The following is a 17,468-nucleotide window of genomic DNA, read 5'->3' on the forward strand; positions in this document are numbered from 1 at the left end:
AATAATCACTAGGGCTTGTAAATTAGGAAAGGAAATTTTTATAAAAAGATGAGGATAAGAATGAATTAGTTGGAAAAGTGTATTTTTGTAAATCATTAAATAAAGAATCTGGAGAAAATTTCACATTTTATAAGGTTATCCTTGTTTATAAAACAGAATCGCAAACTTATGTCACTGTCAATGATATACTAGAAATTACATGACTTACCTGAACATATTTTCTAACAAAATCATTGTTTTGCAAGATTATGAGTCCTCCACTTTCCATCAAGACAGGGCCATTGGAGATGTTCCAAACTTTATGAGCCATGGGTTAAAAATGTATCTCTTCCCTAAAAAAAAAAAAACAAAAAACAAGCATGAACAATTAATGTTTTATACTTCATCCTGGTCATACCCAGCTTCATGAAGATAAGGGGTGGCTTTTCAGGATTTCCTATTTCTTCTTATCTTGGACTGCTTCCCTGGGGGAAAAGAAAATAAAACAGCTTTAGAGAAAGACACAAGCTGAACATTACGGCCTACAGGCAACACGTAATTAAAAAGTTAACAGTGAGGCTGAAAGGGAAGATGAATTTTAATGTTTTCTACAGCTTCCTGTCATCCTGGGGCCTTGCAAACTGAGTAGCACTGATTGTAAACTCTCTTGACTTGCATTTAGCAGGCCAGGCCATTCCACACAGCCAGGGATGAGGTAAGTGCAGAGCATCTTTTGGTGAAGGGTGGTGCAGTGCAAAGTTCTCTGTGCCTGCAGGACACTGACAGGTTTGCCCTTCTGCGTGTCCATGGAGCCCCTCACCTGGCACTTGGGACCAAGCTCTCTTGAGCTGAATGTGTTGGGTAGAAGTTGAAGTTCTACACTCTCAACAAAGCTCTCAAGTGAAAAGAAAAAAACAATGGAAATGTGAGGTGTGATGTCAAGATCTAGGTTTTAACAACTAAGAGGGTAAGAAGAAATAAAAAAATACTGCATTATTGTGGAGATCCAGTAAGTGTCTTGGAAATGTCACCTTGTGAATCCTGTCATTTAATCTGATTTTATTTGTCTCAGAGCACAAAAAGGGAGAGACAAACTGCATGCAAGGTTTCCCTTTAAAAAGTTCAGTTTATTTTTTAACTCTTTTACTTTTTCCCTGAAGAGTGGTTGCTCTAGGTAAGAATACACATGTGTCTTTAGATGAAAAGCCTTGTGACTGAAAATCAGCCACTGATTATCGCTATATAATTGATGGTTCAGCCAGTAAGTAAATGCTTGAAGAAACCCTGTGTTTCTCTCAGGCAGCCCTTAACCTTGATGGATTAGAAACAAAACAGGTATTTTTATAGTGTAGATTTTTAATTAGCACTGTAATTAGCAATAATGCATAGATTAAAATACTCATTTAGAGAAATTACAAAATATTTCATTAAAACCAAAGTAATGACTGACAGGAATTTTCCACCAGGAAATGACACTGTAAGGAGTATTACTGGTTTTTGCTACACAAACCTACATCCCTACTCCGCACCTCTTTGGCTTTTCTGGTTTTCTGTCCTGAAGGACAGAGGTATTTTCTAGATGCAACACAAAAGCTGGGCTGCCCCAAAGTCAGTGCAATAGATGAGACCACCCCCTTTGCAGCACCCTGGGAGCCTGGGATGGGGCTGGTGCATCCGGGGATGGGGCAGGTGACAGGGCTTAGCTGGCAGCCACTTCAGAGTTTTCCAAGGCAGGAATGCTGCAGGCAGCTCACCTTCTGGCATCAGTGCCACACTTCCATCTCCTCTCATCATGCACTGTGGCCATACAGCCTGACAGCATCTCACCAGTTCCAGCTGGAAAAGGGCCCCAAACACCATTCAAAACTGATGGAAATGTGTGATGTCTCCCACGGGAATAAGTTCAGGGAGCAGCATCAGCAACCCCAGTGACAATTTGATGGTTGCATGTTCAGGCAATGATCCTGTGGTTACCAATGTTTAATTTTATAAACCTAAAAGTAGCACCATAGATTATATAATAATTACTCATGCATGCATAAATAAAAGCTTGCTGGACCTAACATTTTTATGTGTGTTTTTTATATTTATGTAAATATTTCTTTATCAGACAGCATTTGTATCCTGATCTTGCTAAACAAACATCTGAAATTATTACTCCCATAGAAACGTAAGTGGAAAGCTTGGAGTCTAATCAAGAGAGCCTGGGCAATGGGTTAAACCTAATCTTCAGAAGGTGACTTTTTTCTTCCACAGCTGCTTTTTTTTTTTTTCTGTATAAGCCTGCTGTGTGCATTCAGGTGACTCCAGGGCACTATTTTAAAGTGGGGTCTCTGATGTAGGAATCTTAATACAATTGACCTCTGATTTGAGAAGTGCTGGAGTGTTACTGGCTAATCAATATCTGGCTTGGCTGCTCTACTTCAATTTTCTCTTCTGGAAACTATTTATCTCTCAAGGGTGAGATGAAACTTCATAAGTGTCTAGTGTGGGCTTTTGAGCAATTTAAAAGGTGCAAGGTTTTACTAAGCAGGATGCTAGGAAAGGATGTTTTTTAGTGAAATTTTTCTGTATATTTGAGAAGGTGCCTTTGCTGCACAGAGCAAAAAAAAAAAAATCCATCCAATATACTTTCATCCACTAAAATACAAACATCTTAGAGTGAAAAATACAGACTGCAGGGCGCAGTCTTGCAAATTGCTTCCAAGTTTTGTCTGGTGAAACAGTATCATTACAGCAAATGTGGAACAGACAGCGCCAAGCAGCTTTATGTAACACAACTGCAAGCCATGGAAACAGAGGCTTGCAGAAAGTGCAACTCATACTGGAATTTGGCAGGGACAGAGTGAAAAATATTCTTGCACTTCAGAGTAATGGCAAATGAATTTTAGTATGTAGTGGTCAGGAGCCTGTTCTACATCTGATGATAAAAGAGGAGCACGAATATTGAGTGTATCAGTTCAGCTTCTGGCTTAAGGCCACTCTCCAGGCAAAGTGCCACAGCTATGAAATCACTCTGTTATTTTTGACTTCTCATTAGATGAATAGGGTAGTGCAAGCTGTTTGAAACTCTGCTTTGATGTATTTAAATGTTTTGAAATAATGCCTAGCATTTAATACCAAGTTTTGCTAACATGAACTTTCCTAAGTGCCTGATAAAAATAGTTTTATTCCCACTGTTTAAACGTTATTTTTCTAATTAAATGCAGATGCTTAAACCACAGCATTCTCCACAAGATTCTGTTGCTCAGACATTAGATCATCCATCTTAAATCCTGAATTACGTTCTAAATTTCTATATGAACACTAAATACTATAGCAGATAGGATTATGATTTGTTGCTAAAAGTCCTAATTCCCTGGGAACAAATGGGAGCTGCAGGAACAGCGCTCTTCACTGACAGGAATACTTCTCTTTAATTCAGTGTCAAAATTGTCACCGACTTCAGGGACAATTGTATTTGGTCACAAATGCCCAGGTCTTTACTGCTTAAAATAATCTCCTTTAGTTCTTAGTCACACAGGCGCAGAAGCTGCAGACTTGTATAGGTGTGTCCCATGTTTGGCGCTGAACACTGTTTTGTTTCGATAAGCAACATCTGTTTTCAGAGCAAAATCTCAGATTTGTCGATGTTGGGAGGGATCTCTGGAGATCACCCAGCCCAACCCCAGAGCAGGTGACACAGGAACGCGTCCAGGTGGGAAGATATCTTCCAGTGGAAGATTTCAGAGAGATCACTGCCTGCCAGCAGCACGTTTCTACACCCGATTTTAACAATGCTGTCAGCAGCAGAGCGCCAGATCATCCAGCACCTGTTCCCTGCTTCGGGAGACCCACACACTGTGCACTTGTGCTTTAACTCATTGGTTATCTGCTCTCTTTTCAAAGTCTTTATTCCAACATGTGTACGCTTTGCATTTTTTCCAAAGAAAAGAAAGATAAAACAGTCAAGTTGCGAAGTAGCTTCCCTTGGGTAGAACAGGGCGCCATCAGAGGGCTGAGGGCGCTGAGCCCTCACGGGCTGCGGCCGGAGCCCGTCTGAGGAGCTGGAATTTTGCCCGAGGATCACTCGGGCGCACGCAAGGCTCTTGCGCCCGAGAAGCCGCACCTCAGGGCGGCGGAGCGGCCGGACCACGGCAGCCCAGCTCGGGGCAGGTCACAGCAGGTCCCCCATCACGGCTCCGTCGTTCACACCGGCCCCTCTCCCCGCCCCGCCACGTCACTTCCCGGGGCGGCCGCAGCCGCCGAGTGTCAGCGGCCGTGCTGTGATGGCGGCGGCAGCCGCGGCTCGGGGCGCCGGCGGGGCTGTGCCGCTCCTGACTCGGCGTGGGCCCCGCGCCATGGGGAGCAGCCGCGGCGGGCGGCTCGCCTGAGGCGGCGGCGATAGCGGAGGGAGGGCGCGGCACTGCCGAGGGAGCCCCGCCGCGGGGGCCGCGACCCGCGCCGCCGGGGATGCTGCGCTGGGTCCGGCAGCAGCTGGTAGGTGCCTCCCTGCAACCTCCGCGCCACGGGCCGGGCGGGCTCTCGGCTCGGCCCCGTCCCGACGGCGCCGCCCGGGCCGCGGGTCCGCGGAGAAAGCGAGGGGGAGCAGGGCCGGGGTGCGGGAGAGAGGAAAGTCCTTCCCCCCGCAGGGGCTGGGGAGACCCGCAGGCTGCACTTGGATCGTTATTGGCGGGGTTTTTAGTTTTATTTTTAACCCGTATCCGAGGGTTTGGGGTGTTTCGGTCTTTTGGCCTTTGGTTGTTTTGGTTTTTGTTTTTTTGTTTTTTTGTGTTTTTTTTGTGGTTTTTTTTTTTTTTGTTTTTTTTTTTTTTTTTTTGTGGGTGTTTTTTTTTTTTCCTCGAAACCCCCTTGGCACAGAGGACAGCGCGTTACCTTTCGTGCGGCTCCCGTTGGGAAGGGCTCCCCAAACTTCCCGGAGAAATGACGGTGCCTTTTCCCCTGGACCGACACTTCAGAGTTTCGCAGCTTCTTCCTCCTTCCCATTGCGAAATGTTTTAAGGCTTTTTCACCCGACGTGTGTCTCTCAAATATTTCCCCGTACTTGAGCGCTTTGCAGCCGCTGCGTGCTGAGGATTTGAAAGTTAAAGAAATGCAAGGAAAACATCCGTGAAATGCTTTTGGCGGGGGAAACCGCGTGGAAAAGGCAGCAGTGAGGGTGCCTGTCCCCCCACACGGGCGCTGCTTGCTGTGCTGGGTTAGAGCGAGCAGGGGAAAGCAGGCGGCCGTAGCTGTCACGTCTGTGCTGCTGTAGCACTGTAAGGGAAGTACATCGAGTTTTACTGTTTTGATTTGAAGTATTGGCCGGCTTCCTGCCCCGACCAGCATTATCCTACTTGCATTTTCTCTAAGGGAGAAATTCTTTCTAAATGATGCATTTGTAAAATAACTTCTTCCATTCTTTGGGGTTACTTTGTGTCACGGATGTTGTCCAGGTTAGTGCAAGAGCTTACATTAGTTAGGTTTTCAGATTTTGATTTGTTAAAGCTTCTGTCTCACTAATGATTTGCTTAATTTGTTGCATCACTTTTAAGCAAAAGATAAAAATTGTTGTGTTTTCTTTTTTCCTCCTGTTCTTCCCTGACCTCGTTTCCCATGGCCCATAGATTTTCCCAGTTCTGTGTCTGAGGCAGAGAGCTTGTGGTGATGGTCTCAGAGCCTGCTTGACAGTGCTCAGTAGTTTGGTCTGACACCAAGGATTACTGACCTGGAAATTAATTGCTCTGTTTGAGATCTGACCGCACTCTTCTGTTCTGTTACAGTTGTACACATGTTTTTTAGAAAAAAAAAATGGTGTAACATAGCTGTCATTTTTTCCACTTGAAGGTGTCTTGAGGTTTGTGTGTGTGGTTTTTAAAGCAGCATTATGCTGTCTTCCTTAGAGTTCAGATTAGAGCTGTATCAGTGCTAGCAACTCACGTATCAAACATGGTTGCTTTTTTCACTGCAAGTAGTACACTGGCCAGCTTTCCAGAAATCTGTTTGCCCTTAATAGAAAGTAAAACATTAGTGTAATAACAGGATGAGCAATAAACTTGGCACTAGGAGGTTTTAGTGCTTCTTAAAGGAAACTGGTAGAAAATAACTGCTTAAAACTTGCACTAGTTTGGACAAGGAAGAAAAGAATTAGTGTAGTAGAAAAGCAGGACAATAACAATTGAAGACTCTTGGCAGACATATAAATATAGTACTGATGAGAAAAAATTATTGCAATGATACGTGTTTTGTGGGTTTTTTCCTGTAGACGTCACAGATGTTAATGGCTTGGTTGTTTCACTGCTCATGAAGATGAAAAATGGCCTAAGATAGGTATCACTCTGCATGTTTCTTCCTAAAGACACTCAGACAACTCATCCCTGTGTGTAATTGCTGTTTTAACATAGATCCCACCATATGTTTGCTTCTCCACATGGCTGTGATGTTTAGGTTTGAAAGAATGTCAGAGGGCTAAAAACATGGGGAAGGATGCTGACAAAATAACCAGAATGAGTGGGAAGAGTGGGGTGACAGAAATAATCAAATCAAAAGGTGCCAAAATCTGTGTCTGAGGGGAGAAGAGAGGAATGTGTGGGTTTGGATGCCTTTGGAGCGTGCGTTTGTACCTGTGCTTGATGTGGCAGCGGGTTTTAAAAAAGGGTCCTCATCCTTACAGGAGGGTTGGAGTTAGGCAAATGCGTGGGAGTGATGTGAGTGGGATGTTGTAGTAATACAAAAGAAAAAAGTTGGTGTGCAGAAGTGCTGGAAAAGTAGTAAGGGATTGGGGAAAGGGGGAGGGACTGGTACTTTGCTGAAGGTGCTTTGAGGTAGTTTTTAAGTACTCTCTGTATGAAACCAATGAATTGTTTTGCAACTTCTTGTTTGCTTAAGAGAACAGTATTTCGTATACTGAATGTTCAGGAGTGTGTATGGGTTTGAGAACTTGCATTGTTAAGATGAGGGGAGAATGAAGCAGGTGAACTTAAAGTAATGAGAGGACCTGGTATGGAATTCAGATTATTTTAGCTATGTTTTGAAAGTGGTGGCTTTGCTGTGCTTTCTCTGAAGTCCAGTGCATGCCTGTAGAGCTACAGAAAGGGATAGAAAGGCATGAACAGTCATCTGAAGAGACATGCTGAGAATGTAAGACTTCATTCATCCTTATTATCATCTTACAAGTCCATAACAGTTTTTTAACTGAGGTGTTAGATGTTTTTTAGTGATTTGTTGTATCTAAGAAATTGATGACAGTAGTATAGCCTTCAGTGCCTATGTGGCACAGATCATCAGGTTGTTTGGTATCTTGGCCTTCAGTCTGGTTTTCTTGCTCTGAAACAATTCACACCAACCTGCAAAGACAGTTTTTCAGTTTTTCTCCATCTGATGCTGCCTCATGCTAAATGGGCTGCATAGTAAGTCATTAACTTCCTTGTTAATGTGATGTTAGAGTATTTAGTTAATAGTTGGAAGTACTTGGGTTTTAGTAATGAAAAAATCTAGAGCCAAATGGAGTTACAATTCATGGCTTTGAGTGAAATGCCATGACAAAGGCAAGCTTTGGGCAGGAGGGACGTCTGGGTTCCAGCTCTGTTACCTTGAGATCTCAGAGAGCAGTAGGCATGTAGATTTGGAGGGTTGCATAACACCAAAAGCACAGCCAACTCTGCTTGAAAAAAGCAGCCGGATAAACAACAGTTGATAGAAGCATCATTAATATTCAGGAACAGCAAAGTATGTTTTATTTGCTTTTCCAGATATGATGGGTTTGACCTCATGACGAATCTGTGTACCAAGTGCTGTTGTGGCTCCCACGGTCGAGTTTGTGCAGTACCAACACAAAAGGAGAGTACAGTGACAATTGTAACACCCAGGGACTTTCTGTTCCATTTCTCCTTTGGTGGGTTTATGGCAGTGTTTGGGCTGTGCTGCTCTCTGACAGTGCACATGCAGTGCTGTTGCAGTGCTATTAACAGAATGTACTGACACCTTCAGTTCTCTGGCAAGGAGGCCTCTGAAAATTGTGGTAGAATACCCTTGTATGTATAATTTTAGCTGCATAATTTTAAATTATTAGTTCTGCTGATTGGAGAAGGGATTCAGGATTTCTCTTCTATTGCTGTTATGAGGACTTTGAGCTGTTGTCTAACAGCTCAGTAAAGTACAAAGGATACTGCATGGACAAAACCTAAGAGTTGCCTGCCTGGTCCCTTTTTTATTAATGACAGTTCAAGACAAGTGTTCTGGATTTGGCAGAGTATCTTTGCAATTTAAGGACCTGAATGCTGTAGTGCACAACAGCTTTAATGCTGTGGAGAGCTGGGTGTTTGGGCAAATGCAGCTTTCTTATTTAACTGTAAATCAAAGATAAAATCTATAGACTAACTGAAAAACCTAGTTACCAGGCTATTTTATTTATTTTGTGTTTATAAGAAAGTTCAGACTGGGAGGGATGTCAGGAGTTTTTCAAGTCCAGAAGTTCTCTATAGGCTGCATTGAGGGGTGATCACAGGGAATGTTTTTGACTGTTCTGTGTAGGTAGTGCCTGTCACACCTCACACCCTCCACAGCCAGCACAGTATCTGTAGGAGTGTTCATCTTCTAATCTGTTCTAATGAAAAATTTCTACTAATAAGGGAATGTCCTCAAATAGATTAACACTAGAGGATTGTATATCTGGGATGGTTTTTTTTCCTTTCAGATACTGGTTACTGTTCAGATGTTCTGAGAGGACAGATGGTATTTTGTAATACCTTGCAGTTAATGGCATTCTGAACAAGGTGGACAGCATTTATTTCATTGTTTGCACTGACAAGTGTGTATTATTTTCACTTAATCATTTTACGGAATACAGTTACTTCCCTTCCCCCCCACAAAATTCATTCTGTTTTCTGAATGCCAGAAGTACTTCAAACTAATCCAATAACTGAGAATCTAGCTTCTGAAATCACTTTGCTATTCTGGAGTACAATTTCCCCCCTCTTATTTGTCAATGAAGCCTCTTCCCCTTTCTGGCTAAAACTAACCAACTGTTTGTTATTTTTTGCTAGAAAAATAAATGCATATTTGCTCAGAAGAGTTCCTGGGGTTCAGACTGCACAGTTAATACCTTCTGAATTATCACTGAGGGGTCAGCGAGGTGCGTGTTGGAACAGCCCAAAGGTTGCATTGCTTTGCTGGAGTAGTTTGAGAGCCGGAGGTCAAGGACTCCTCTCCTGTAACTTAGCAGAGGAGCAAATGTGGCCATCCTTTTTTTGCTAGAGATATTCTTTGATCTGCTGGACTAGTGCTCCCATGTGTTTGGGTCTTTTAACCTTATTTTTTCTTTGTATTCTGTGGCTGCTGAGGGCTGATACATTTGCAGCACACTGTGTTCCAAAGCGTGCAGAACCTGGCCCTGTCTTCAGCCAGCTGTCAGCTCCAAATGGAGACATCCCTTGTGTCCTGTGTGTAATTCGTAAGTCTTACCTCATGAAAATTAAACTCTCAATCTAAGAATTGCATACCAAAACATAATCAAACGAGTCCTGACCCTGATTCTTTCTAAGACTGTTTTTAAAATGGGAAGATCAGTGTTGTCTGATGTGCTGCCTTGCTGTGAAACTTGGGTATTTGACCTGTATCTTGTCCCATCCTGTTTTTTTCTCCTATCCATGAGCTTTTTAAACAGCAAATTTTTGTTGTGCCAAATTTCCACTTATCACTCAATAATAATTGTTTAATTGACTGTATGATATTCCTGCACTAATGGAATAGTGCAGCATCCTCCCTTAACTTTTGTCTGTTTATGGTTTTTATGTGATTAAGGGAGAAGAGGGAGAAAAATAGAATTTTGTTAACAATGAGCAAAAACTATTTGTGTTCTGGTCAATAGGGAGTATCTAGTGGGATGGGTGAAAGGCTCTGTTTACTGCTCAGAGATTGTTTCTGTACTCTCAGTGGAAGGTAAAATTTGTAATCTAAGGCAAGTAGATACGTGCTGGATTTAGTAACGTTCAACATGTGTTTTGAATATCATTGGTATTTGTTTTTCTAATTTTAAATGGGTTGGCTGACTTCATTAAAACTGACGTTTGCTTTCCTCTGGGATGGAGAGAGAGAAGTTATAAAAGAAAAATACAACAATGTGTTTAAATTTCATTAAAAGCGTCATGACTTGTGACTTTCACTGACTATCTGCTCTTGCTTTTTCTTGACTGTATTGTGATGTGCTCAGTAGTTATGACTGTTTTTGTAATTATGTCACCAGGAAAAAGTTTTACTTCTCAAAAAAATCCTTCAATTTCTATCACAAAATCTGTTTGTTAAGCAAGCAGATAAGAAACTGCCGCAAAATAGATATGACAAAATGTCTCTGTAAATGCAAGGTCATATCTTCTAGCAAAACACAGGTGACATATTTGCAGCTAGACTTTTTTCAACCTCTTTTCACCTGCTGTTGAGAAAACCACTTAGCATTAGTACAGACCACGGTAGAAAGATAGAAAGTAGGACTGAGAACTACACTGTGATTTAAAAAACAAACGCCTGCAATTCCTTGGCCTCCACATGCAGTGACTTAAGAGGATTTTTTTTCCTTGTTTACTTTGAGTAAAAATAAGTCTGGGAAAGGAGAACTTTTCTGTAAATGGGAAGAGAGATAATGATGCAGACAAAAGGCAAACTGGTTGTTTTTATCCTGAAATGTTTTACTAGAGGAAGAGGTTTTAAATGGTTTATCCCCCAAAATACATATTGTCATCTGTTGCTGCATTTTGTTACTCCTTTGCACATTTTTGTGCTATTTTGTGTGGCTGTGCACATTTTTGTAGGTATTTACATTTCTGTTTAGAAAGAGAATTGCAACAAAATGGAAAGGAAGCTTAAGATTTAGCAAGCTTTAAGGATAGAAGAGTCTGTACACATGTCTGAAAGCAGGGCATTAAAATGACACTTAAATCATAAATCGTGTTTGAAATGGAATTAGAACTAAAAATGCTATTGGGTGGATGCAGTAGACTCAAAACTGTAATGTTTTACAGAGCAGGCTTTTTCAAAGCGTGTTAAAAGAAGAGCTAGACAGTTCCAGCAATGAACTAAATTCTCTTCCTGTGAAATTTATTGAGCAGCCACTGTCAGCAATTGTCAGTATAGTTTTGGCACACATTTTGAAAAAGCCTTAAAATTTATTATTTAATGGTGATTTTGGGGGAAGATACTTTTGGAAAGGGTTTGTTGTTTTTTTGGTTTTTTTTTTTCTTCCATGGTGAAAGAAAATATGAATTAGACTCTCAGTGCAGGAGCTGATTGGCATAAATAGCTATTGCCTACTAGAACAAATCTAAATATTGAAAACAAGGGTTTTCAATAATGGTTGTATGAGTAGTCCAGAACAGGAGCCCTTCATGCTTGTGTAAAATACTTTTATAAATGATTCCTCAAAGCAGAGGGTAAACAGCATTTCATTTTAAGATAATAGTGTATTTAGTATGCCAGTACGTGAAGGAATGTGTGATTGCTCTGTATTTTTCCTGTCATGGACTTGAGAAATGTAATTTTTTTATGGTGAAATTGCTGTCTACAAAATGTGAGCTGCTTTCTAGCCTTAAGGGAAAGTTCATAGCCTGTCACAGATTTGAATGCTTTACTTAATATTGAAAGTCTCCTATAAACCTGTTTAACAAATGCAGGGAATGTACAGAAAGGATGCACTTGGGGGGTTCTTTTTCTGAGATCCATCCTATGGCCATTAGAGGTATGTGAAAGATTTGTGTGTTAAATGTTTCATTTCTTGCGTTGGTTCTGTATTTCTTAGTGTGGCCTGTTTAGTAGCTGCTGTTTCTGTGGTTGATTATTGCAGAATTGTAGCACTTTACATGTTCAGTGTAGTTTGAGAAGTCTTCTGAAAAAGTGGCTTGTGATTTTTGAGCACTCAATTCTTATTTTATGAAATGTGATGCCCTGTAGTTGTCTCCTGATGGGTGTCTGAAGTCACCCTTCAGCTTTAAAAATCTTGCCTACTCTCCTTTTGTACATGCCTGACAGGAAGATGATATTGCAGATAAAGAAAACTAATTGCTGGAGCCCACAGAGGAAAACTTTCAGTTCTGAAATTAGAACTGTGTAGTTGGAACTGCAAAGGCATCTTCATTTCCATGTTAGAGCAGTGGGCTGCTTTGGGAGCTTGTGGCAAAAGACCACATTTGGCATTTTGGACTACAGATACTGTCAAGCCTCAATGTCTCTTCAACTTCTTGGACTTTACATAAAGCATTTTTTTCAAAGAAGAGAAAATTAGAGCACACTGACTGGCTTTGAAATGTAACTGGGGAGCCACTAGCCCTGCCTTTGGGATTGAGGCTTGCTTCTTAGAACCTGAATGTTAACTAAGATTCTTCCTTCATTGGAGCTGAAGACAATTTATTGTAGAGTCTCTTCTCTTCCAAAAAGCATCTGAGCAGAAGTTATTGATGATCTGTGTGTCTGACAGGAAGCATCCTAAAATAAAGCAATGGACAAGGAATGCATTACAGGCATTTGGCTGGTTAAGCACTTTGAGACAAGAGGAAAAGCCCCATCCAACCTGGCCTTGAACATTTCGAGGAATGGAGCAGCCATGGGTTCTCTGGGCAACCTGTGCCTCTGCACCTAGGGCCTCTGCACCCTCACAATGAAGAATTTCTTACTTATATCTAATTCAAATCTGCCCTCTCTGAGTTTAAAGCCGTTCCCCTTTGTCATATCACTACATGAACTTGTAAACAGCCCCTCCCTGGCTTTTGTGTAGGCCCTCTTTGGATACTGGATTAATAAAATGAATCTTGGCATTCTTGTTGAAGACAGTCATGAAGGAGCAGCTATTACAAGGTCTTAGGTTTGTATTATCATATGAAGTCCAAAATGGATTATGCTTTATAAATACTGTGATTTGGATTTTAGGGGAGGATAAGAAAGTCATTTCTTTCATTGATGCAAGTTGGACTATTTTTGAATTAAACAATTTACCTGAATCTCTGTTCAAATCCTTTGCTGCTAACAGGAACTGGACATGCCATAGCAGCCTTTGAGAGTGCTGTGTTAGAAAGCTTAACTTGCCTGTTCAGCTCATTTTTCCTTTCTGATTTTATTGATATTACAAGCCCAGTCTGGCATCAGTGACCTGAGCAGAGAAACTGGCACAGGGCAGTATGCTAGCAGTGAATGAGCCCAGCTTAACTTGCTTGTTGGGTTTGCAGATAAATAAAGAGAAGATAGGTGATTTTTTTTTTTTTAAATTTTAAGTAGGGATTTTTCCACGTTATTTTTGGTGGGCATCTTGACAAAATAATAGGTAAAATAAGAACAACTTGAGCTTGTGTGAGCAGGACTTTGGGGTGAGCACCAGTACAACTTCTCTTGCTGCAGTACTAGGCGTATTTTAACTTTGTGAAAGGAATAGTTATTGCCTCATGATTTTGCAGGCCTTGTTACCTAGAGGGTGTGTTTTCACAAAAGAATGTAATCTGGTTATAGGTCTTTTAGGAGGTTACAACATGATTTATTATCAGATATTTTAAACAGCTGTAGATACAGTAAGAGGGAAGAGGAAGTTGCACAAATAGTGCATGACTTTAAGTAGTTTTATTTCTTTACTGCAGTGGTATTTAAAAGGGGAGGTACAAATTGCATGGCACTGTGTACACATCAGGGTGCTTCAGCTGATTCACTATTTTAGTTGTTAGAGCAGTGTTTAAAATTGCTGTGAGAGGCTGTTTCTTCCTTCATGCTAACCTTTGATAAGGCAAATTCAGTTTGACTGCTGCCCAGTTACATGACTGAAAGAATTATTGGCTGACTGTATGGAGTACAAATTTACACAGACTTCTGAAAATGGGCATGGAGTGTGAATAGATCATCTTATCTGACAGAGGGAAAAGTATTCTATGTATATTCAGAAGAAAATCCAAAGCAAGAAAATCCATTTCCTCAAAACACCTTTAATCAAAATATATCTTGACAGCAGTGTAATAGCAGACCTTTGGGCTGTCTGCCAGGAAATGTGGTGTTCTGCTTCTGCAGCCATGATCAGTCAAGTCACTTCAAGTCACTAGGAGAAAGGGTTTCTGAGACCAAGTTTTCTTCAGTTTATTAGTTTTATTAAGTAATATGTGATATTCAGAAAGGTTTTAGGGGAACTGCTGCTTTTGTCTGTTGTGTTCAGTGTGGGTTTTTAAAGGAGGAAGAGGCTCTGAACAAGACTTCCTTCTTTCAAACCCCTTTCACTTTTCAGTGGTCACATAGCAGAAGTTCTTTTGGCAAATATAAGTTTGGATTTTCTTCCCTCTCTGTAAAAGCTGTGAGTAATGAATGAGAAACCCTGGGAAATGATATTAAAATATACTAAGTTTATGCAAGTCATCAGCAAAAACAGCCTGGCAGATGGTTTGTGATTATCAATGCACTTATTGCAAAGCTGGATAATGAAATTGATGTGTTGTTTGCCGGTCTCATGTCAGTAATCCTTGCTGAAAGATCTGTGGATTTCTGCTGTCTCACCTAACAGTGCTGTAGAGTGTGTGGGGAGGGCGTTGGTGCACACTGCCATACCTTAATAGTGGCATTGAAGTGTTAAGAGTCTTGCAGTAGATGTGTATGTTACAGCAACAGGTTGAGTACAAAAGCATTTTTTTCTTTTCTTCCTTTGCACTTGAAGGTGTTGGGAGGGTCTTTTTTGTAGTTCTGATCCTCATTTGCTTCCTGTGTGGTTGCCTAGTTTGTTACAGGTGTTATTAGGGCTTCCTCAGCAGCAGTGCAAAACTCTTCTTTTGCGGGGAAGCTTTTTATTGTATGAACAGACAACAGACAACAAAGGATTTTTTAATAATGACATATTAAAAAAGCTGGGAAAAAAAAACCCCGAGACAAAACCATAAACACAAACCAAAGTGGGAAAATGGATGGATCACTTTTCCTTACTTGATGGCCAGTGGGCAGTTCTCCAAGTACAGTGATTGAGATGCAGACAAAATGTAGGAAAGAGTTGTTTGAGGGTGGCTGTTGAATCCCATGGCTTTCATGAAATAAATTGCATAAAATTGCAGTCAAATACTTCTCCTCAGTTCCCCAGGATATGTTTTCTGTGCTGTTTTAAAGGAGCCTAAGTTACTGCACAGAGAATATCTTTGTCTAACTTTTAGAACAGTAATAAAAACACTGCTGAAGAAGTTTAATAAAAATTACTTGGACTTTGCTTACAGTCATTCAAATTTATAAGAAATGAAAACTATGACTCACTTCTTTCTTTTTCTTTTTTTAAAGGTTATTTTCATTTGTGCTTTATAAATTCGCTTGACTAGAGTATCTGTGTACTGTATACAAGTGGCATGCTTTTAGGCTGTTTTCAAAACCAAAGTATTAAGTTCATCTGGGTGCAAAACTGCTGGGGAAGTGTGTAGCAAAGATTAAATGAGAGCTGTATTCCAAGGTTGGCCTGGTTTGTGTTGGTAAATCGTCTGAAGAACTGAACTTTAGCCAATAAATCTAGATTTAATTTGCAACATGAAGGGGAGAAAAATCAGGTCGCTTCATCTTATGGTCAAATTTTATTTAAAGGGGATTCATATAATATATATGCCTGTAATATACCTGATCAAGAAGCCTTAAATACCAGGTCTTGTAATATATTCAGCATTATTTGTTATGAAGTCAGTAAGCTGTGCACTTGTATAGAAATCACTTCACTAGATAACTGCAGGAAAACTAACTTTTTTTGGAAGAGATTGGTGACAACTTAATCATTTTGCAAGACTCTAATTTAGGGTTTCTCTGCTCATGCTCTTTAGCTGCAGAAATCCTTTGACAAGGGCATGTTACCCTACTTCTGCAGCTGAGTTGGAGAATGACGTTAGAAAGAGAGAGAACTGTCTATTAAGTGAAATTAGGAAACAGTGTGTTTTCTGCACCGCTTTGCTGGCTGCACAGGGTCACTGTGGAAAATCCCTTGCTGGGCAGAAATTTGGACTATGAATCAGTTTAGTGTCAGGAGCAGGCTCTGTGACCAGCCCCATAGTTGGAGAAGAGTTAAAGATATTACAGCTCCTGAACAGTGAAGTTCAATGCCTTGCAGAGATGTGTAATTAAAATTTCTCTGGAAGATCTTCTTAGTTGTGGTCTCATCAGCTAATTATGAGATGGCAGGGTTGTTGGCTAATTTCAAGTGATTTTTAATAGTTATAGTCGTAAAACCTAGGAAATCTGGGTTTTGTTCCCAGCTCTGACACTCACTTCCTGCTGTGACTGCAGTCAGTCACTGAGGTTGTCAGGGATGTGTCCTTTTCCAACTGCAGCTCTGACAACTGAGGGGTTTTTGTCCCTGGCCTGCCTTGCGTGTGCACTGTGATCTGCTGACTGCACAGCTTCTGTGCCTTCTCCATGGCACATGTCAACAAAACAGAATTAAATCTCTATAGACTGCAAATTTAAGCTGTTTTAGCTCCACAACTGCACCTGTAAACTTGTATGGCCTAAGATTCTGAGTTATTTGGGAAGTAAAGTTCTTGCTCTTAATCATCTGAGCCTGCTTCAGCAGAGGTATTCATTCCAATAGAAGTGCTTGTGCAGTGAGACTGGAGCTGTACAGACGTCTTTACTCTTCATCATAAAATGCCATCAAACTCATCAACCTTCAGGTGCTCAGATAGTGGCCTAAAAAGGGCATATAAAAAATTCAGTGATATCCTAGTCACTCTGTAATCTTTGATTTATCTTTTAATAGCATTCAGCAAGTGGCATGCAGGTTAGCATTTATCACTGTCAGAAAGAAGATTGCAACTTGTTTTCTTTGCTCTTTGTGGTTTTTTTCCTTGCTTTACATCTGTTTGATTTAGAGTGGAATTTTTTCAGGCTGTAGAGTCTGACTTTCCAAAGTGAGGATGTCTGGCATTTTGTGAGTGCCAGACATTTTCTGAGCTGCAGAAGAGAGCTGTGCATGAAGTCTTACTAATTAGGCACCTTTTTTCCTGCTTGAAAAACACTTTTATTTGTGGCATCTTCTGGATTGAAATACTGTGTCACTAATGCCAGATATCCAAAATGCTTCTGCGACAAACACTCTTCTCTTTAAATTTTATGTCAGCAGTTAACAGGTACATTTTTTTCATCTTCCTTTCATGCTTGTATTTCTTTTCTTAAAGCTGTGAACAGTTCCTTGCATTTTGCTTTTGGTATCCTGTGCATTTTTTTCCATCCTTTCCCCTATCTACTTTTTGTCTCCCTGCTCCACTCTTATCTTTAAACAAGTTTTCACCCTGGAGCATGTGACTAGACCAGCCTTCTACTGCTTGCCATCTAAAGTTTATTCTCCTTCAAATCTCTTTGAAAAATCCCCCTTCCTTTCTTTCTGTCTTCATTATTCTGGACCTCTTTCTTTCTAAAGCAGAATGTTTCTGTAGTAATGATGCAAAACAGAAATATTTGTATGTTTGAAAGGATTTTTTAATTATTCCTTTACTTTAAAATGACACCATCCTGAATGTGAACATACCTAATGACCTGTGTTA

General features: G+C 40.7%; 1 protein-coding gene across 10 annotated transcripts in view; it reads left to right on the forward strand.

Annotated features, from left to right (window-relative positions):
- Nucleotides 1–4,261: 4,261 nt before the first annotated feature.
- Nucleotides 4,262–17,468, forward strand: part of ATP11B (ATPase phospholipid transporting 11B (putative)) — a 66,992-nt gene continuing 53,785 nt past the window's right edge. For 4 of the 10 annotated variants that reach the window (XM_053952360.1, XM_053952361.1, XM_053952358.1 and 1 more), the window contains exon 1: nt 4,264–4,458. In XM_053952360.1, the coding sequence (XP_053808335.1) occupies nt 4,432–4,458 (27 nt within the window). In that variant the 5' untranslated portion in view covers nt 4,264–4,431. Of the gene's footprint in view, nt 4,459–17,468 lie in introns of all 10 variants that reach the window. The other 6 variants (XM_053952359.1, XM_053952362.1, XM_053952354.1 and 3 more) reach the window with 4 other exon arrangements.

This window comes from Vidua chalybeata, chromosome 10 (assembly GCF_026979565.1).
Source record: "Vidua chalybeata isolate OUT-0048 chromosome 10, bVidCha1 merged haplotype, whole genome shotgun sequence".
Classification (NCBI taxonomy): domain Eukaryota; kingdom Metazoa; phylum Chordata; class Aves; order Passeriformes; family Viduidae; genus Vidua; species Vidua chalybeata.